At 44.0% G+C, this 22,533-nt stretch overlaps 1 protein-coding gene across 3 annotated transcripts in view; it reads right to left on the reverse strand.

Annotated features, from left to right (window-relative positions):
• ipo13b (importin 13b) overlaps positions 1-22,533 on the reverse strand; it is a 49,756-nt gene that overhangs the window by 22,920 nt on the left and 4,303 nt on the right. For all 3 annotated transcript variants that reach the window (XR_014379016.1, XM_014216802.3, XM_014216801.3), the window contains 5 exons: positions 10,994-11,119; positions 9,549-9,692; positions 8,546-8,758; positions 8,194-8,447; positions 547-687 (listed from right to left, as the gene is read on the reverse strand). Coding sequence is in view for 2 of the 3 variants with exons in the window: in XM_014216802.3 (XP_014072277.2) it covers positions 547-687; positions 8,194-8,447; positions 8,546-8,758; positions 9,549-9,692; positions 10,994-11,119 (878 nt within the window). In the remaining variant the exon portion in view is untranslated. The remainder of the gene's footprint in view (positions 1-546; positions 688-8,193; positions 8,448-8,545; positions 8,759-9,548; positions 9,693-10,993; positions 11,120-22,533) is intronic.

Raw genomic sequence — 22,533 nt, forward strand, 5'->3', positions numbered from 1 at the left:
CTCTAGATAGAGTGAGGTGGGGTGGGACAGGCAGGACTGTTTCTCTAGATAGAGTGAGGTGGGGTGGGACAGGCAGGACTGTTTCTCTAGATAGAGTGAGGTGGGGTGGGACAGGCAGGACTGTTTCTCTAGATAGAGTGAGGTGGGGTGGGACAGGCAGGACTGTTTCTCTAGATAGAGTGAGGTGGGGTGGGACAGGTAGGACTGTTTCTCTAGATAGAGTAACAGGTGAAAGGTTCAGACTGGAGATATTGACATACACAGTGAGACATGAGGCCTTGGGAGACCCTGCAGAACAACACAGTAACAAACAAACAGCTTGTTTACCAGGGTTGGCCTGCACTTGGAACTGAACACATCATCTCATCTGATTATTTCTTGATTGGTTTGTGATAATTAATCCAGAAGCATCAATTATGTCACCAAGGAGTGTGAGGTGGGGAGGTGAAAGGAATGATTGGTTGATGATTTAGAGGGGACAGCGCACACACAATTGTGTTTTAGTGTACTCGTGAGGGCTTTTTGGGGACCAACAAAAACACACACCTGGAGTGGTTCTCGCCCAGTGCGACAGCAATGCGACAGATTCCGTGTGATGTCTCCATGTCTCCGTTCTGGACGGCCTCTCTCAGCTGCTCCTGCAGGGACAAGACCTGGGGAACCAGCTTCAGCAGGGTGTTCACATACCTACAGAGAGAGACAAAGATATACAGAGAGAGGTGAAGAAAGACAGAGATACAGAGAGAGGGGGAGAAAGAGATACAGAGAGACACACAAGTGAGTTAGTTCACATACTGTACTATGGGAAAAACTGGAGGCGTATAGCTGTCTTGCTTACTTCAAACTAAATCTTTTCCCAAGCCATTCTTTCTCTGATCCTGTGAAGACACGCTGCACACATCCCCCCCCTCTACCCCCCATCCCATCCCCGCCACACAAACACATAAATCTTTACTTTTCACCAGCTCCATCTCTCTGTTGCTTTGTTCCATGTCTCTAGGCTTCAATTACTCTGGTCTGTTCTTTCTGCTGTCTCAGCTCTTTCTAATGCATCTATTGTCTATCTGGATGCACACACACACACACACACCACATACACTCTCCCTCGCTCAGACACACACCCACCACATACAGTTGAAGTGGGAAGTTTACATTCACCTCAACCAAATATATTTAAACTCCGTTTTTCTACAATTCCTGACATTTAATCCTAGTAAAAATTCCTCGTCTTAGGTCAATTAGGATCACCACTTTATTTTAAGAATGTGAAATGTCAGAATAATAGTAGAGAGAATGATTTTTTCAGCTTTTATTTCTTTCATCACATTCCCAGTGGGTCAGAAGTTTACATACACTCAATTAGTATTTGGTAGCATTGCCTTTAAATTGTTTAACTTGGGTCAAATGTTTCGGGTAGCCTTCCACAAGCTTCCCACAATAAGTTGGGTGAATGTTGGCCCATTCCTCCTGACAGAGCTGGTGTAACTGAGTCAAGTTTGTAGGCCTCCTTGCTCACACACGCTTTTTCAGTTCTGCCCACAATTTTTCTATAGGATTGAGGTCAGGGCTCAGTGATGGCCACTCCAATACCTTGACTTTGTTGTCCTTAAGCCATTTTGCTACAACTTTGGAAGTATGCTTGGGGTCATTGTCCATTTGGAAGACCCATTTGCAACCAAGCTTTAACTTCCTGACTGATGTCTTGAGATGTTGCTTCAATTTGTCCTCATAATTTTCTCACCTCATGATGCCATCTATTTGGTGAAGTGCACCAGTCCCTCCTGCAGCAAAGCACCCCCACAACATGATGCTGCCACCCCCTGATTCACGGTTGGGATGGTGTTCTTCGGCTTGCAAGCCTCCCCCTTTTTCCTCCAAACACAACGATGGTTATTATGGCCAAACAGTTATATTTTTGTTTCATCAGACCAGAGGACTTTCTCCAAAAAGTACAATCTTTGTCCCCATGTGCAGTTGCAAACCGTAGTCTGGCTATTTTATGGCGGTTTTGGAGCAGTGGTTTCTTCCTTGCTGAGTGGCCTTTTAGGTCATGTCGATATAGGACTCGTTTTACTGTGGATATAGATACTTTTGTACCGGTTTCCTCCAGCATCTTCACAAGGTCCTTTGCTGTTGTTCTGGGATTGATTTACACTTTTCGCGCCAAAGTACGTTCATCTCTAGGAGACAGAACGAGTCTCCTTCCTGAGCGGTATGACGGCTGCGTGGTCCCATGGTGTTTATACTTGCGTACTATTGATTGTACAGATGAACGTGGTACCTTCAGGCATTTGGAAATTGCTCCCAAGAATGAACCAGACTTGTGGAGGTCTACAATTGTTCTTCTGAGGTCTTGGCTGATTTCTTTTGATTTTCCCATGACGTCAAGCAAAGAGGCACTGAGCTTGAAGGTAGGCCTTGAAATACATCCACAGGTACACCTCCAATTGACTCAAATGATGTTAATTAGCCTATCAGAAGCTTCTAAAGCCATGACATCATTTTCTTGAATTTTCCAAGCTGTTTAAAGGCACAGTCAATTTAGTGTATGTAAACTTCTGACCCACTGGAATTGTGATACAGTGAATTATAAGTGAATTAATCTGTCTGTAAACAATTGTTGGAAAAATTACTTGTGTCATGCACAAAGTAGATGTCCTAACCGACTTGCCAAAATTATAGTTTGTTAACAAGAAATTTGTGGAGTGGTTGAAAAACGAGTTTGAATGACTCCACCCTAAGTGTATGTAAACTTCCTACTTCAACTGTACACTCTCCCTTGCTCAGACACACACACATATTTAATTCTCCCACATCTGTATGTCTGTTCCCCTGTTGTCTGCATTGGGCATGCTCACACACACAACCACACTTGCTCTGGGTAATATCACTCTTCCCCCCAACCTTGCAGTGTCATTGGTTCTGACTACTGAATATTCATGTGTCCCCTTATTGACATTATCATGAAGGCTGCTGTACCACCTGCATGACAACAAGCCACACACACACGGTGTTAATCTACCATAAAGCACCTATTCCAATCCTCCTCTTTCCCCCGACCTTCAAAATACACTCTCTACTTCCGTCTCACACACTCACAAAGTAACCCCTTCCCCCAGCTAAGAGTACACGACCTGCATGTCCAAGTCAGCCCATTAAAAATGAATGATAACTAAATCTCCCAGGGTGGGCTGTTATTTAATGCATTAGTGTGCGTTTCTGTATATTTCTGTGTTATTCAGAGGGCATCGGGGTATGAGTATGTGCGTCTCTCTATTGTATGAAACCTGACATCCTATAGATTCCACTGAGACAGACTGTCTACCGCAGACACACAGACCTCCGCTTCCCGCTCTCTCTCTCGCTTTTCTTTCTCCTCCCCTTAAAACTCTAATGAATTTGAAAGACTGCTTTCTCTCTTTTCACCTCCATCTTTCTCCTTTCTCCCTCCCGTTCTCCTTCTCTCTGTTTAACCATATTACAGTCAAGTCATTTGGGAGAATGCTATTGGTCCAACTGCATCCTGTTGCCAGGCAACTAATTTCCCCATCTCAGAGCGTCACTGTAATTAAAAAGGAGGAGAGAGGTGGAGGAGGGGATATAGGGAGAGGAGAGAAGAAGGCAGAGAGAGAGAGAGAAAGGGAGGAAAATGGGGGAAAGAGAGCCTGGGAGAGAGAGAGAAAGATTTTAAGTGAAGGAAAGGGAAGAAGGAAGGATTGAGCTAATTGTCTGGGGATAGATAGTGATAATCCTTCTGCCCTGACTCTAGTGTGGCCAAACACATACACAGGCACACAAAAACACATAGAAAAACTCTGTCCTTTTCAAATCTAATTGAGTGTTTTTGGGCTGGGCGATATGGCCTAAAAATCATCTTGATTTTTTCAAACTTTCAAAATATATATCTAATTTAAAAATACATGTTATCTCGAAATAAGCTTTGTTGTACAATTAAAAGATAAATCCACTATAATTGATCATTTCAATAAGCATTTTTCTACGTCTGGCCATGCTTTTCACCTGGCTACCCCTACCCTGGTCAACAGCCCTGCACCCCCCACAGCAACTCGCCCAAGCCTCCCCCATTTCTTCACCCAAATCCAGATAGCTGATGTTCTGAAAAAACTGCAAAATCTGGACTCCTACAAAATCAGCCGGGCTAGACAATCTGGACCCTCTCTTTCTAAAAGGATCTGCCGAAATTGTTGCAACGCCTATTACTAGCCTGTTCATATCGTCTGAGATTCCCAAAGATTGGAAAGCAGCAGCGGTAATCCCCTCTTCAAAAGGGGAGACACTCTAGACCCAAACTGCTACAGACCTATATCTATCCTACCCAGCCTTTCTACGGTCTTCGAAAGCCAAGTTAACAAAACAGATTACCGACCATTTCGAATCCCACCGTACCTTCTCCGCTATGCAATCTGGTTTCAGAGCTGGTCATGGGTGCACCTCAGCCACGCTCAAGATCCTAAACGATATCATAACCGCCATCGATAAGAGATAATACTGTGCAGCCGTATTCATCGACCTGGCCAAGGCTTTCGACTCTGTCAATCACCACATTCTTATCGGCAGACTCAAAAGCCTTGGTTTCTCAAATGATTGCCTCGCCTGGTTCACCAACTACTTCTCTGATAGAGTTCAGTGTGTAAAATCGGAGGGCCTGTTGTCCGGACCTCTGGCAGTCTATGGGGGTGCCACAGGGTTCAATTCTCGGTCCGACTCTTCTCTGTATAAATCAATGATGTCACTCTTGCTGCTGGTGATTCTCTGATCTACCTCTACGCAGACGACACCATTCTGTATACTTCTGGCCCTTCTTTGGACACTGTGTTAACTAACCTCCAGACGAATTTCAATGCCATACAACTCTCATTCCGTGGCCTCCAACTGCTCTTAAATGCAAGTAAAACTAAATGCATGCTCTTCAACCGATCACTGCCCGCACCCACCTGCCCATCCAGCATCACTACTCTGGACGGTTCTGACTTAAAACATGTGGACAACTACAAATACCTAGGTGTCTGGTTAGACTATAAACTCTCCTTCCAGACTCACGTTAAACATCTCCAATTCCTATTTCGCAACAAAGCATCCTTCACTCATGCTGCCAAACATACCCTCGTAAAACTGACCATCCTACCGATCCTCGACTTTGCGATGTCATTTACAAAATAGCCTCCAACACTCTACTCAACAAATTGGATGCTGTCTATCACAGTGCCATCCGTTTTGTCACCAAAGCCCCATATACTACCCACCACTGCAACCTGTACGCTCTCATTGGCTGGCCCTCGCTTCATACTCGTCGCCAAACCCACTGGCTCCAGGTCATCTACAAGTCTTTGCTAGGTAAAGCCCCACCTTATCTCAGCTTGTGGCGAAATCCTGCACGGAGCCTTCACCGTGCGCTGCCCCTTTAAGAGCGCATCAGCAGTAAGGAAGGAAGAAATAAAGACCGCTCTTTCAGCTCTCTGGGAAGGAGCTCCTGGTTGGCGCGACAGTTTGCTTGTGTGTGCTATGCTGCAGATGTCCTTGTTTATTTTCAGCGTGTGTAGTTTATAAAGTATTTAACTCAATCATCGGTGTGACCGCTCTAGGTCAGGGGTTATCATCATTTGGGACCGCACCGGATACGGATCGCATGGATTAGTAGCAACATTGTTGCGAAGCTTTGACATACAAACCAACAAACCATCGGACGGTCAGACAGGACAACTGCAAGCCTGAAGGCCACAGTTAAGATCTCTCTTGTTCTCTCTCTCTCTTTTTCTTCCCTCTATCGTTCCAGTACTTTACACTGCAGCAGACTTTCTATTTTTCAAATGCACTTCCCGTTGATGTTCATTAATGCTGGACTATTATTGCCCTGCCAGAATTATTTAGGTTGACATTTTAGTTAAAAGGGAGGTTGCTTGCAAGTTGTGTATTGTTAGTTGAACTGTATTGAGGTGGGGTGTACTAATGACATGTGGCCGAGAAGATTGAGGACATTTTTAAGGCCTTTGTTTTGTCTATGAACACACCCCACATTCATACCCTCTGCACTCCTCCACTAGAAGATAATACAGATTATTGCAAATCCTCTGTTGATGACTGGGTTCTTTCTTGTAAATTGTTTCTATGAAGTTGCTGTTCAATTGCTCTGCCATTATTATTATAATCTTTATCTTTACCCCTCTCTAATAAATTCCGCTACAAGCTCACTGGTCACCATAGCAGCACCCACCCGTAGCACGCGCCCCTAGCAGGTATCTCTCACTGGTCACCATAGCAGCACCCACCCGTAGCACGCGCCCCTAGCAGGTATCTCTCACTGGTCACCATAGCAGCACCCACCCGTAGCACGCGCCCCTAGCAGGTATCTCTCACTGGTCACCATATCAGCACCCACCCGTAGCACGCGCCCTAGCAGGTATCTCTCACTGGTCACCATATCAGCACCCACCCGTAGCACGCGCCCCTAGCAGGTATCTCTCACTGGTCACCATAGCAGCACCCACCCGTAGCACGCGCCCCTAGCAGGTATCTCTCACTGGTCACCATATCAGCACCCACCCGTAGCACGCGCCCTAGCAGGTATCTCTCACTGGTCACCATATCAGCACCCACCCGTAGCACGCGCCCCTAGCAGGTATCTCTCACTGGTCCCCATAGCAGCACCCACCCGTAGCACGCGCCCCTAGCAGGTATCTCTCACTGGTCACCCCCAAAGCCAATTCCTACTTTGGCCGCCTTTCCTTCCAGTTCTCTGCTGCCAATGACTGGAACAAACTGCAAAAAACACTGAAGCTGTAGACACATATCTCCCTCACTAGCTTTAAGCACCAGCTGTCAGAGCAGCTCACAGATCATTGCACCAATCTGTAAATTGCCCATCCAACTACCTCATCCCCGTATTGTATTTATTTAACTTGATCCTTTGCGCCCCAGTATCTCTACTTGCACATTCATCTTCTGCACATCTACCATTCCAGTGTTTAATTGCTATATTGTAATTACTTCAGCACCATGGCCTATTTATTGCCTTACCTCATTTGCACACTACGTAAATATACCTTTTTTCTACTGTATTATTTATTGACTGTAGATTTGTTTATTCCATATGTAACTCTGTGTTGTTGTATGTGTCGAACTGCTTTGCTTTATCTTGGCCAGGTCGCAGTTGTAAATGAGAACTTGTTCTCAACTAGCCTACCTGGTTAAATAAAGGTGAAATAAATAAATAAGATAAAAAAGGTAAAATACACAGCATTTCAATCAGTCAGCAATAATTTAATGAATTCAGGGCTCGTGAAATTATACCTAGGATATATAAGCATTTTTTGTTGCAATAATCACTGATCTGGCTTTCGTCTCATACCTCAATGCTTGCTAACAGTTTTTGTTATGAACACACCCTTCTGTTCGTCTCCAACTGTTTAAACAGCAGCTAACATATCCACATTGTTAAGATGTTGAAATGAAGTGGGCTACCGTATTTGTCAGAATGGAGCAAAGGAGACGAGACCAAAAAGATATGAGAACATAAACGCTCATAAAAACAAAAAATATATTTACAAAAACATGTTTCTTGCAATACTAACATTTGAATTAATCAAATTAATTTGTTATATCACCCAGCACTAATATGAGGGCCATATTCATACCTCCACCAGTAAAATTGGCCTTATTTTAGAACAATAAAAACACATGTTCTGGAGACTAGCTATTAGGTTGACTAGAGCAGTACTTTGTGTGTGCGTGCGAGAGAGAGAGTAACGCCAGCCAACTGAGAAATGCCTCCCCCCTCTTCTTCCCTCCCTCCTCCCCTCCTGGCAGTTAGCTCTCCCTGTATTCCCTCCATCTCCCTCAGCTTTCCTCTTTTCTGTCAACTCTCCTTCGCCTGTATTTTTCTCTCCATCCCTATTCCCCCTCTACAGTATCTCTTTCTCTCATATACCCTTCCCATGCCCACACTGTGCTCTTGGCTGCCATCTCCCCCTTCCTATCTCGCTCTCCCTCTGATGCTCTTCCTATCCCTGCTCTGTCTCGGTCTTCCATATCTGAATCTGTTGCCCTCTTGGTTCTCTTTAAACAATACCCCCCACCACCTCCCTAATGCAGACACTGGCTGCGAGTCACCTTGTGTGTTTGTCTGAAGTCATTGGGTTGACACACAATCCCACCCTCCCCTGGCCATGTACACACCTCTGGGAGTCGGGTTGTGATATGGCGTTGACGATAGCCTCCACGGCAGTATCAAACAGCTCGGGGTCTGGTAGAGCAGTGAAACAGTCCTCCACCAGTCCTTCACTCTCACTGAGAGGGACATCTAGCAGCACCCAGGAGGACAGACAGCGCAAGACACGAGCCTTCACTGCCCCGGGACTGTCCCCTCGACGCAGCAGCTGCTGGAGGAGTGGACACACTGACCCCCACTCACGACCCAACGCACCTCGCACCTACAGACAGAGAGTGGTGAGTAGTAGATGGATGTGTGTCTGTCTTTGTGTCTGTCTGTCGTGCCCTTTGGCACCCCTCAGTCTCTAGCACCCCTCACCTGTCCCTTGCGGTACTGTGGCAGGCGGCTGGTCTGGAACTCTTCAGGCAGGACGGTCAGTAGCTCCAGCAGGGCAAGACACCTGGCCCGGCCGTCCACCCCCCCTCCCTCCTCCTGGAACACACGTACCATCTCTGGCACGGCGCCTGGCCACGCCTCTGGCATGGTGTTCAGGGCCAGGGAGGCCAGCGCCACACATAGACGCGTCAGCACCTTGGAAACAGGACCACAAGGACGTACTGTAATCTATGACTTCATCGTTTTATTTACTATACTTTATGGTTTTTAAGGCATTTAGCTCCAGTTGTATGTATTTTCAATGATCTAATACAGAGATGGGCAAATGGCGGCCCGTGAACCAATTCAAATTATTATTTTTTGGGGGGGCTCTGTCAGGGTCTCAAATTACTGTTGAGATTTAGAATAATAGAGTACAAGGTACAATTTAGAAATTTGGTTGTGCTTCAGCAGTCACTCAATTATCCCATGTCAGCAAAAACATTTTAAATTAGTCTAGCGGTCAGCTAACTTACTATCTAAACTTGTAGTAAGCATGGTCGAATTACCGACCGGGATGGGGCCCACTGATCATCAGATATATTAAAAACTGCAAAAACTTGCCTATGGCAAAATGTGTAGAATTGCAGGAAATTAGCTGTAAAAATTCTATTTTTTCTCTCCGCCCCATGGCAAAATGTGTTGGATTGCATGAAAGGAGTTATAAAATTGAAAGTCTTCTCTCCGCCCCATGGCAAAATGTTTATCAGGAAAGTGAACTTTTAAACAGATTTTCTTTCTCTTCACTGTCACGAGGGGGGCCGCTAAAATGATTTGCTCGCAAGGTGTGGGGGGGGTATGAATGTGGGTATGCACACCCACGAGCCACTGTGGCCCCTCGTGACGAGTTGTGTTTTTTTTGTGGCACTCACACACATCAAGTAGCCCATCCCTTATCTAATAAATCCATCCATCTACTCATCCCACCATCCATCCATCTACCCACCATCTTGGACCCGGAGGAGAAGCAGGCGATCTGGGAGAAGAGTTGAGTCTTTAGGGTCTCATACTGGTCAGAGGGGATGTCAGACCAGTAGCGGGATATCTTAGTGTGGAGGGCACTAGCCCCAAAGTACTGGATCTCAGGAACCTAGGAAGAGAGACAGGGTTAGGTGTGTGTGTGTGTGTGTGTGTGTGTGTCAGGGTTTGTGTGTTAGCCGGTAATAGCCGGCTTTTGGCCCCCCCAAAAACTGAAAAGCCGATTACTAAAATTGCCACCGGCCAATTGTCTGGGAGAAGAAAATAAATTCCATTGTGAAAATGCATTTTAGCCTATTCATTGATTGAAATACCAGTTGACGTAGCACAAGAGCTGCCTGCTGCTACAGCTCATCAAACAGCTGTTCGTTGCTGCCACAGCTCATCAAACAGCTGTTCGTTGCTGCTACAGCTCCTCAAAGAGCTCGTTCGTTGCTGCTACCATTTTTATTTCTTTACTGGTAATTGAAGCACTCTTCCCATTCAAGTGCATAGGCAACTAGACAGGCTTCAGCACATCACACACCATTTTGCAATGAGCTGGAGGCATATTGAAAACATACACTTAATTTTTTTTACTTTAATGTTTTACTACATATTATGAGGCATGTGTTACATTGCTTTACAGTAGCCTAGTCAAAATCCAACCAAACGTGCAGGCAATTATTTTATATAGACTTCCATATACCATTCAAACCAGTAGCCTGTTTTTCTCATGTTCTACTGCTTTTCAAATAAACTTTCTATCATTGACCAGAAGCCAAAAGCACAATCCTAGCCATATTAGCAACCCATGTTAGTTGTTACATCTTTAGATCTCCACTCGTTCTAAATTTCTAATGTATATTTTAATCTCTGTCTCATGAAACTGCTCACATGTGCGCTTTTGACAACTGTGTTTTCCAATAATTGCATTATAGAACAAACATTTGCGCGTAGCCTAGTGCCTTGTGAGCATTGCTGCGCTTATAATGTTAAGAAATAATTGTTTATCAACATTTTAAGCTAAACACTCTGATCCGTTTCATGAGCCTTATTTCTCATTGTAAACTTTTCTACTATGGGGGATAGTAGATTGACAGACTAGAAATGTTGCGGTTCGTTACTTGTCTTATTGGCTGAGGAAATGTAAATGTAGACAATTATTCTAACAATTGCGCATCAGAATTCGGTAAGAAGAACGAACACTGTTGCATCCTCGAGTTGCATATTCATAAATGTGATTTCTGTCATTCTGAGTACCATGGGTGGACACCCTAATCAGGTTACACACCCAATGCATATGGGTCCGGTAAATTTCTTAAATGTCCGGTAAATGAACATTCTGCCAGTCAAATGTCCAGCGCAACATTTCCCTAACGGAAACCCGGGGGTGGTGTGTGTGTGTGTGTGTGTGTGGCCGGTATATTCTACCTTGTCAGGGCTGAGCAGGGCCCAGCAGAACTGCCAGGCCTGAGGGGAGACCTGAGCCTGCATCAGCCACTTCTGGGCCAGGTTCTTATTCTCTATGTTAGGGTCATAGTACAACTGGTGGAGCGCCTGGGGGGGTAGAGAGAGAAAGAAAGAGGGATCGGGGGAGGGATAGAGAGGGAGAAAGTCAGTATAATTTCAGTATAATATATACTGTATGTCATTTAGAACTGGAACTTGAGTGTTTCTATGTAGTTTAGCAACATTAGGTTCTTTATAAAGTTCTTATCCTCTGAAACAGACTGGCTGAACACTAGGAAACTGATGCTTCCTAAGAGGAATACAGTTAGCCATGTTCTTTCTTCATCCTCCTCCATGCTCACCCCATCCCTCCTCCTCCTCCATGCTCACTCCATCCCTCCTCCTCCTCCATGCTCACTCCATCCCTCCTCCTCCTCCATGCTCACTCCATCCCTCCTCCTCCTCCATGCTCACTCCATCCCTCCTCCTCCTCCATGCTCACTCCATCCCTCCTCCTCCTCCATGCTCACTCCATCCCTCCTCCTCCTCCATGCTCACTCCAGCCCTCCTCCTCCATGCTCACTCCAGCCCTCCTCCTCCTCCATGCTCACTCCAGCCCTCCTCCTCCTCCATGCTCACTCCAGCCCTCCTCCATGCTCACTCCAGCCCTCCTCCATGCTCACTCCAGCCCTCCTCCATGCTCACTCCAGCCCTCCTCCATGCTCACTCCAGCCCTCCATCTTGAAATGCTCAATCAATTGCAAATATTTATAAAGCCATTTTTACATAATCAGATGTCACAAAGTGCTAACTCCATCCCTCTATCCTCCCTTCCTCTCCAGTAGTAACTGACTCAGCAGGTTGTATGGAGACTTGTATGACTGACTGCTGTTATAGAACACCAATACGGAGAGTATCAAAAGGTTTGTCTCCAGTTACATACTGTATCTAGCGTGTATCCCTACCTAGCACCTTGACCAAGAGCTAGTGTGGGTTGACATCATTGTCTAATAAAGAGAAGCATTTGAAAGGATAAACGTCTGCGCAGGGTCCCTTTGTTTCCATCCCTCAGCGTTGATACACACAGTATGAAGAGGTCTTGGGTTGTGTGTGTCAGAGATCACAGCCTGACTCATATTCCAGTCCTCTGCTGTTCCACGCTGAAACACTGATCACTCTCTCGCGCACACACACACACACACACCTCAGCTGCTCGAATAGTGAATCTGCCCAGATCAAGCAACCTCTTTACTGAGGAGCAGTGTCGTCTTTACTGAAATCTCTCATCACTTTCGTTCCTCATCAACTCCGTCACTCTGTGCCTGCCGTCTTTTTTCCCTCCCTTCTTCTCTTTCTCATCTCGTCCCTTCATCTCGCTATTTCTAAACGAGGCTGTGATTTTCCAGAGTTCAAAGCTAAGGCAGATCATTACCGCCGTCCACTGTGTGATCTAAGGAGACTTCTCATCCCAGGGACACATTCCAGACTGCACGCCTGTGTGTCTGTCGTACATAGACCCATCTCACTACAGCCAGCCAGATGCATCCAACTAGCAGCTGTAATGTTGCTTCAACTGTTTCATTAGCCACCAGAGATCAGATCTGTCAGTCTGTCTGTCAGTTGATAGCAGCTGCAGTCAGGGATCTGATCATCCACTCCTGATGCAGAGAGACAGAGAGGGAGCGAGACAGGAGGCTGCAGGTGCTGAGCACCACTCTGTCTGTCTGCAGCAGTCTCTCCATATGGTCACACACACGGAGGTACTTAGGCGCTGAAAGAACTAGCTACTATACTTGTACTCTCCCAATGTGTGTGTCAGAGAGTGGAAGAGAGGAAACATTAAAAGCAAAGTGTAGAAGGAGCCAGGAGGAAGTACTGGGCTGCAGGTGAAAGCGCCTCTGATTCTCCATCTGCCCACTACTCAAGTAACAGGCTCTCAGATAGCACACAGAAATAGCTAGATACTTTTGGTCATGTAGTGTATGTGGACACCTGCTTGTTGAACATCTCATTCCAAAATCAAGGCCATTAATATAGAGTTGTAATACAGAGTTGGTCCCCCCTTTGCTGCTTTAACAGCCTCCACTCTTCTGGGAAGGCTTTCCACTAGATGTTCGAACATTGCTTCCATTCAGCCACAAGAGCATTGGTGAGGTCGGGCACTGATGTTGGGCGATTAGGCCTGGCTCGCAGTTGGCGTTCCAATTCATCCCAAAGGTATTCAATTGGGTTGAGGTCAGGGCTCTGTGCAGGCCAGTCCAGTTCTTCCACACCGATCTCGACAAACCACTTCTGTATGGACCTCACTTTGTGCACGGGGGCATTGTCATGCTGAAACAGGAAAGGGCCTTCCCCAAACTGTTGCCACAATGTTGGAAGCACAGAGTCATCTAGAATGTCATTGGATGCTGTAGCGTTAAGATTTCCCTTCACTGGAACTAAGGGACCTAGCCCGAACCATGAAAAACAGCCCCAGACCATTATTCCTCCTCCACCAAACTTTACAGTTGGCACTATGAATTTTTGGCAGGTAGCATTCTCCTGGCATCCGCCAAACCCAAATTCGTCTGTAGGACTGCCAGATGGTGAAGCGTGATTCATCACTGCAGAGAACACGTTTCCACAGCTCCAGAGTACAAAGGCGGCGAGATTTACACCACTCCAGCCAATCCTTGGATGCTTCCAGAGGCATTTTGGAACTTGGTAGTGAGTGTTGCAACCGAGGACAGACGATTTTTACACTCTACGCGCTTCATCACTCGGAGGCCCCCTTTCTGTGAGCTTGTGTGGCCTACCACTTCGAGGCTGAGCTGTTGTTCCTAGACGTTTCCACTAGAGGTCGACCGATAATGATTTTTCAAAGCCGAAACGTATGTACGTACGTACGTACACATACATACGTACGCACGTACGTACACATACATACGTACGCACGTACGTACGCACGCACGTACGCACGCACGTACGCACGCACGCACACACATACATAATAATGACAATTACAACAATACTGAACAAACACCTGTATTTTAACTTAACATAACACATAAATAAAATCAATTTAGTCTCAAATAAATAATGAAACATGTTCAATTTGGTTTAAATAATGCAAAAACACAGAGTTGGAGAAGAAAGTAAAAGTGCAATATGTGCCATGTAAAAAGCTGAAGTTTAAGTTCCTTGCTCAGAACATATGAAAGCTGGTGATTCCTTTTAACGTGATTCATCAATATTCCCAGTTAAGATGTATAGGTTATAGTTATTATAGGACTATTTCTCTCTATACCATTTGTATTTCATATACCTTTGACTATTGGATGTTCTTATAGGCACTATAGTATTGCCAGCCTAATCTCGGGAGTTGATAGGCTTGAAGTCAAACAGTGTTGTGCTTCAAGCATTGCGAAGAGCTGCTGGCAAATGCTGTTTGAATGAATGCTTACGAGCCTGCTGCTGCCTACCACCTCTCAGTCAGACTGCTCTATCAAATATCAAATCATAGACTTAATTATAATATAATAAAACACAGAAATAGGAGCCTTCGGTCATTAATATGGTCAAATCCGGAAACTATCATTTCGAAAACAAAACGTTTATTCTTTCAGTGAAATACAGAACCGTATTGACATTCAATGTTACAGTTGAAGTCGGAAGTTTACATACACCTTAGCCAAACACATTTCAACTCAGTTTTTCACAATTCCTGACATTTAATCCTAGTAAAAATTCCCTGTCTTAGGATCACCACTTTATTTTAAGAATGTGAAATGTCAGAATAATAGTAGAGAGAATGATTTATTTCAGCTTTTATTTCATCACATTCCCAGTGGGTCAGAAGTTTACATACACTCAATTAGTATTTGGTAGCATTGCCTTTAAATTGTTTAACTTGGGTCAAATGTGTCGGGTAGCCTTCCACAAGCTTCCCACAAAAAGTTGGGTGAATGTTGGCCCATTCCTCCTGACAGAAATGGTGTAACTGAGTCAGGTTTGTAGGCCTCCTTGCTCGCACACTCTTTCAGTTCTGCCCACAACTTTTCTATAGGATTGAGGTCAGGGCTTTGTGATGGACACTCCAACACCTTGACTAGGTTGTCCTTAAGCCATTTTGCCACAACTTTGGAAGTATGCTTGGGGTCATTGTTCATTTGGAAGACCCATTTGTAACCAATGTCTTGAGATGTTGCTTCAATATATCCACATAATTTTCCCTCCTCAAGATGCCATCTATTTTATGAAGTGCACCAGTCCCTCCTGCAGCAAAGCACCCCCACAACATTACGCTGCCACCCCTGTGCTTCACGGTTGGGATGGTGTACTTCGGCTTGCAAGCCTCCCCTTTTTTCCTCCTAACATAACGATGGTCATTATGGACAAACAGTCCTTTGCTGTTGTTCTGGGATTGATTTGCACTTTTCGCACCAAAGTATGTTCATCTCTAGGAGACAGAACGAGTCTCCTTCCTTAGCGGTATGACAGCTGCGTGGTCCCATGGTGTGTATACTTGCGTACTATTGTTTGTACAGATGAACGTGGTACCTTCAGGCATTTGGAAAATTGCTCCCAATGATGAACCAGACTTGTGGAAGCCTACAACTCTTTTTTCTGCGGTCTTGGCTGATTTCTTTCGATTTTCCCATGATGTCAAGCAAAGAGGCACTGAGTTTGAAGGTAGGCCTTGAAATACATCCACAGGTACACCTCCAATTGACTCAAATTATGTCAATTAGCCTATCAGAACCTTCTAAATGGAATTTTCCAAGCTGTTTAAAGGCCCAGTCAACTTAGTGTATGTAAACTTCTGACCCACTGGAATTGTGATACAGTGAATTCTAAGTGAAATAATCTGTCTGTAAACAATTGTTGGAAATATTACTTGTGTCATGCACAAAGTAGATGTCCTAACCGACTTGCCAAAACTATAGTTTGTTAACAAGAAATTTGTGGAGTGGTTGAAAAACGAGTTTTAATGACTCCAACCTAAGTGTATGTAAACTTCATTAATTACGGTCTTTGTTAGGAAGAAATGGTGTTCACACAGTTCGCAACGAGCCAGGCGGCCCAAACTGCTGCATATACCCGGACTCTGCTTGCACTGAATGCAAGAGAAGTAACACAATTTCCCTAGTTAATATTGCCTGTTAACATTAATTTATTTTAACTAAATATGCAGGTTTAAATACACTGTGTATTGATTTAAAGAAAGGCATTGATGTTTATGGTTCAGTACATTTGTGCTTTTTTCGTGAATGCGCTTTTGTTAAATCATCACCCGTTTGGCGAAGTTGAAGTAGACTGATTCGATGATAAATTAACAGGCACCGCATTGATTATATGCAACGCAGGACAAGCTTGTTAAATTAGTAATATCATCAACCATGTGAAGTTAACTAGTGATTATGTGAAGATTGATTGAATGTTTTTTATAAGATAAGTTTAATGCTAGCTAGCAACTTACCTTGGCTCCTTGCTGCACTCGCGTAACAGGTGGTCAGCCTGCCACACAGTTTCCTCGTGGAGTGGAATGTAATCGGCGTCCAAAAATGTCGATTACTGATTGTTATGAAAACTTGAAATCGGCCCCAATTAACCTGTTGGGGATAGGGGGCAGTATTTACACGGCCGGATAAAAAACGTACCCGATTTAATCTGGTTACTACTCCTGTCCAGTAACTAGAATATGCATATAATTATTGGCTTTGGATAGAAAACACCCTAAAGTTTCTAAAACTGTTTGAATGGTGTCTGTGAGTATAACAGAACTCATATGGCAGGCAAAAATCTGAGAAGATTCTGAACAGGAAGTGGCCTGTCTGACAAGTTGTTGTTCATCTTGGCTCTTTTTATTGAAGACTGAGGATCTTTGCTGTAACGTGACACTTCCTACGGCTCCCATAGGCTCTCAGAACCCGGGAAAAAGCTGAATGATATCGAGGCAGCCCCAGGCTGAAACACATTATCGCGTTTGGATAGTGGCCGGTCAGAGTACTCTGAGACTCAGGCTCGTGCAGGGGGCACGAGATGTTTTTATTTTCTCTCTCTTTGTACGTATACACGCTTTCCCGGTCGGAATATTATCGCTTTTTTACGAGAAAAATGGCATAAAAATTGATTTTAAACAGCGGTTGACATGCTTCGAAGTACGGTAATGGAATATTTACACATTTTGTCACGAAATGCGCCGTGCTCGTCACCCTTATTTACCCTTTCGGATAGTGTCTTGAACGCACGAACAAAACGCCGCTATTTGGATATAACAATGGATTATTTGGGACCAAACCAACATTTGTTATTGAAGTAGAAGTCTTGGGAGTGCATTCTGACGAAGAACAGCAAAGGTAATAACATTTTTCTTATAGTAAATCTGACTTTGTTGAGTGCTAAACTTGCTGGGTGTCTAAATAGCTAGCCCTGTGATGCCAGGCTATCTACTGAGAATATTGCAAAATGTGCTTTCACCGAAAAGCTATTTTAAAATCGGACATAGCGAGTGCATAGAGGAGTTCTGTATCTATAATTCTTAAAATTATTGTTATGCTTTTTGTGAACGTTTATCGTGAGTAATTTAGTAAATTCACCGGCAGTGTTCGGTGGGAATGCTAGTCACATGCTAGTCACATGCTAATGTAAAAAGCTGGTTTTTGATATAAATATGAACTTGATTGAACAAAACATGCATGTATTGTATAACATAATGTCCTAGGGGTGTCATCTGATGAAGATCATCAAAGGTTAGTGCTGCATTTAGCTGTGGTTTGGGTTTATGTGACATTATATGCTAGCTTGAAAAATGGGTGTCTGATTATTTCTGGCTGGGTACTCTGCTGACATAATCTAATGTTTTGCTTTCGTTGTAAAGCCTTTTTGAAATCTGACAGTGTGGTTAGATTAACGAGAGTCTTGTCTTTAAAATGGTGTAAAATAGTCATATGTTTGAAAAATTGAAGTTTTTGCATTTTTGAGGTATTTGAATATCGCGCCACGGGATTACACTGGCTGAGTAGCCCAGAGAGGTTAATCAGCCATGCCGATTTAGTCGGTCGACCTGTAGTTTCCACTTCATAATAACAGCACTTACAGTTGACTGGGTCAGCTCTAGCAGGGCTGAAATTTGACGAACTGACTTGTTGGAAAGGTGGCATCCTATTATACCCCGGGTATAAAAATAGAGTAGCACACTCATATATATAAAAAAAACTCCCAGTAATTTATTGGGTAAAACACCAACGTTTCGTCATCACTGTGCCTTCTTCACTCTATTTTTATAGCTTTCAGTTTATTCGCTGTTAGTCAGCACCTGTACACTAAATAATATTCTCTGGGTGTGCGCCAGCTCTTGCTTTTTATTAGAATATACCACAGGTATGACAACAACAACAACTTTTTACTGTTCTAATTATGTTGGTAACCAGTTTATAATAGCAATAAGGCACCTCAGGGTTTGTGGTATATGGCCAATATACCACGGCTTAGGGCTGAATCAAGGCACTCCGTGTTGCGTCGTGCGAAGAACAGCCCTTAGCCGTGGTTTTTAGGTTATATACCACACCCCCCTTCTGTCTTATTGCTTAAAAATAGGCTAGCCTACCTGTATGTATAGGGCCTAACAGTTGGCACTGCTGCAGTTCAGAAACAGCACCTGCTATTTAAAATACTTGCTATATTAAAATAAACATAAATATGTCTCGATCAGCACTTCACATGCAGGTCGTCTGTTGACCTCTGTTTAACTGTTCTGTCCTAGTAGCCTACCTTCCATCATGCTACTACGGCCTATTTATTGCCTTACCTCCCTAATCTTACTCCATTTGCACACACTGTATATAGACTTTTCTATTGTGTTATTGACTGTACGTTTGTTTATTCCATGTGTAACTCCGTGTTGTTTGTGTCGCACTGCTTTGCTTTATCTTGGCCAGGTCATAGTTGTAAATGAGAACTTGTTCTCAACTGGCCTACCTGGTTAAATGAAGGTGATATTTTTTTAAATAATAAAAAGATTTACTGCCCCTAGTGGAATAGCAAGCAGGTGCAACTAGCCACACAGTAAATCTGCTCCCAACCATGGTACAGTGAGGGTGCTGCAGACTAATGTATATTTTAGAGGAGGTTCAGTAAACTGAGACATGAAGACTCATTGTAGAGTCTTCAGATCGAGCGACTAGGCATTAGCTCAGCAGGCTGACAGCTCTTGAGTCACACAGCAGTCTGGGTTTTGATATCCAGTCAAGTTACTGTAATTTACTGCCTGTGTCCTGTTGTACCATTCCTGGGGGACAGACAGACAGAGCCCTGCTAAGAGGCTCTTCTTGAAAAGACAGGATATTGATCCATGTCTGGCTGGATAAATCAATCATCATTATTGATTAGATCTATGTCATCTTATATCATCATAACTGTTCATATTTATATTAATGATGTGAAATGGAGATCAAATAACATGCAGAAGGAGTGGAACTGATGAATGAATGAAGCTGGGATGTTGTGTGTGCATGCGTGCTTGTGTGTGTGTGTGTGTGTGTGTGTGTGTGTGTGTGTGTGTGTGTGTGTGTGTGTGTGTGTGTGTGTGTGTGTGTGTGTGTAGGGGCGTGGGCGGTTGTTGACTGTGTCTGAAGTCTGCGCAGAGGTATATATTTTTTTAACTCCCATGTTGCCAGTGACGATGGCTTCCCAGACAGAAAAAGATGAAGACACAATTAGTAAAGCTTCACGACCATTGAATGATCGTTATTTGGTTGCCATTGAGAATACTGATATCCAACCCCAAACAGGCATGACGATATGAGATTTGGCACCTGCTCCAGACTCTAAAATAAGAAACAACCATCGATAACCGGGGGGGGGGGGTTGTGACGTCATGCTCAACTGGAAATGCTCTAATTCTCTCATATCAATCATGCACTGAAATAGCACAACACCATCTCTCTCTCTCCTCTACACATCACAATGACTCTGGTTTCAGTGTCACATTCCACCACCCTCCTCACTCTGTATTCTCTCTGTTTGTGTATCTCAGTAGTTGGTTCCTTTCTCTCCCACCCTCGCGCTTTCTACCCCTCAGTGTGTGTGGCTCAGAACCTCTCGGTCTTCATTGTTCACAGAAAGGGACTGGATAGGCGTTAGCTTTATGGTGCTGGCACCAGGTCCACCCAGGCAGCCATCCAAATGGGATGAGATGAGGTGGTCTAGGCTACCTCTGTTGGGTAACAGATGTAATAACACACTAACTGGATTATGTTTGGAGAGGATATACACTACTGGTCAAAAGTTTTACAACACCTACTCATTCAAGGGTTTCTTTATTTTGACTATTTTCTACATTGTAGAATCGTGAAGACATTAAAAATATGAAATAACACATATGGAATCATGTAGTAACCAAAAATGGTGTTAAACACACACATTAAGAAGAAATTCCACAAATTAACTTTTAAGAAGGCATACCTGTTAATTGAAATGCATTCCAGGTGATCACCTCATGAAGCTGGTTGAGAGAATGCCAAGCGTGTGCAAAAGGTGGCTATTTGAAGAATCTCAAATATATTTTGATTTGTTTAACACTATTTTGGTTACTACATGATTCCATATCTGTTATTTCATTGTTTTGATGTCTTCACTTCTTATTCTAGAAAATAGTAAAAATAAAGAAAAACCCTTGAATGGGTAGGTGTTCTAAAACTTTTGACCGGTAGTGTAGATCCAGCCTGCCTGGCCACAGTACCCATTATTATCACACACACACAAAGGAATTGTGCTGGGCACATACACACAGACAGCTGGAACAAAGGCTATTGTACTGGTGGAACCAAGACAGGGCCAGGAACCTACTTCTCCATAACGCACACGCTCACACACGAGAGAGAGCTGACTTCTGTATCAATTTGCACTCCTCTTCTTATCCACTTTTGGGAAGCACAATTTAGCTTTCAATCGATTTGCTGTTGGAGACTGAAGAGATGTTTGCGTGTGCATTGAACTCAGCTGTTAGAGTTACCTACTGGGAGACTAGGTCTACACTGACTGTACAAAACATTAGCAACATCTGCTCTTTCCATGACAGACTGACCAGGTGAAAGCTTTGATCCCTTATTGATGTCATTAAATCCACTTCAAATCAGTGTAGATGAAGGGGAAGAGACAGGTTAAAGAAGGATTTTAAAGCCTTGAGATAATTGAGACATGGCTTATGTAAGTGTGCCATTCAGAGGGTGAATGGGCAAGACAAAATATTTAATTGCCTTTGAACAGGGTATGGTAGTAGGTGCCAGGCCCACCGGTTTGTGTCAAGAACTGCAACGCTGCTGGGTTTTTCGCTCTCAACAGTTTCCGGTGTCTATCAAGAATGGTCCATCACCCAAAGGACATCTAGCCAACTTGACACAACTGTGGGAAGCATTGGAGTCAACATGGGCCAGCATCCCTGTGGAATGTTTGAACAACTTGTAGAGTCCATGCCCCGACAAATTAAGGCTGTTCTGAGTGCAAAGGGGGGTGCAACTCAATATTAGGAAGGTGCTTCTATTGTTTTGTACACTTAATGTACATCTCAACAGTGTACAACAGGGCTCTCCAACCCTGTTCCTGGAGAGCTAACATCCTGTAGGTTTTCAATCCAACCCCAGTTGTAACTAACCTGATTTTTTTTAAATGTTATTTCACCAGGTAGGCCAGTTGAGAACAAGTTCTCATTTACAACTGCGACCTGGCCAAGATAAAGCAAAGCAGTGCAACACAAACAACACAGAGTTACACACGGAATAAACAAACATACAGTCAATAACGCGATAGAAAAAAATCTTTATTCAGTATGTGCAAATGAGGTAAGATTAGGGAGGTATGGCAATAAATAGGCCGTAGTGGTGAAGTAATTACAATTTAGCAATTAAAACTCTAGAGTGATAGATGTGCAGAAGATGAATGTGCAAGAAGAGATACTGGGTTGCGAAGGAGAATTATACTTATTTTTTTTAAATATGGGGATGAGGTAGTTGGATGGGCTATTTACAGATGAGCTATGTACAGGTGCAATGATCTGTGAGCTGCTCTGACAGCTGATGCTTAAAGTTAGTGAGGGAGATATGAGTCTCCAGCTTCAGTGAATTTTGCAATTCGTTCCAGTCATTGGCAGCAGAGAACTGGAAGGAAAGGCAGCCAAAGGAGGAATAGGCTTTGGGGGTAACCAGTGAAATATACCTGCTGGAACGCGTGCTACGGGTGGGTGCTGCTATGGTGACCAGTGAACTGAGATAAGGCGGGGCTTTTCCTAGCAGACTTATAGATGACCTGGAGCCAGTGGGTTTGGCGACGAATATGAAGCAAGGGCCAGCCAACGAGAGCATACAGGTCGCAGTGGTGGGTAGTATATGGGGCTTTGGTGACAAAACGGATGGCACTGTGATCAACTGCATCCAATTTTCTGAGTAGAGTGTTGGAGACTATTTTATAAATTACATCGCCAAAGTCAAGGATCGGTAAGTTGATCCGTTTTACGAGGGTATGTTTGGCAGCATGAGTGAAGGATG

The sequence above is a fragment of the Salmo salar genome, chromosome 10 (genome assembly GCF_965601325.2).
Source record: "Salmo salar chromosome 10, fSalSal1, whole genome shotgun sequence".
Lineage (NCBI taxonomy): Eukaryota > Metazoa > Chordata > Actinopteri > Salmoniformes > Salmonidae > Salmo > Salmo salar.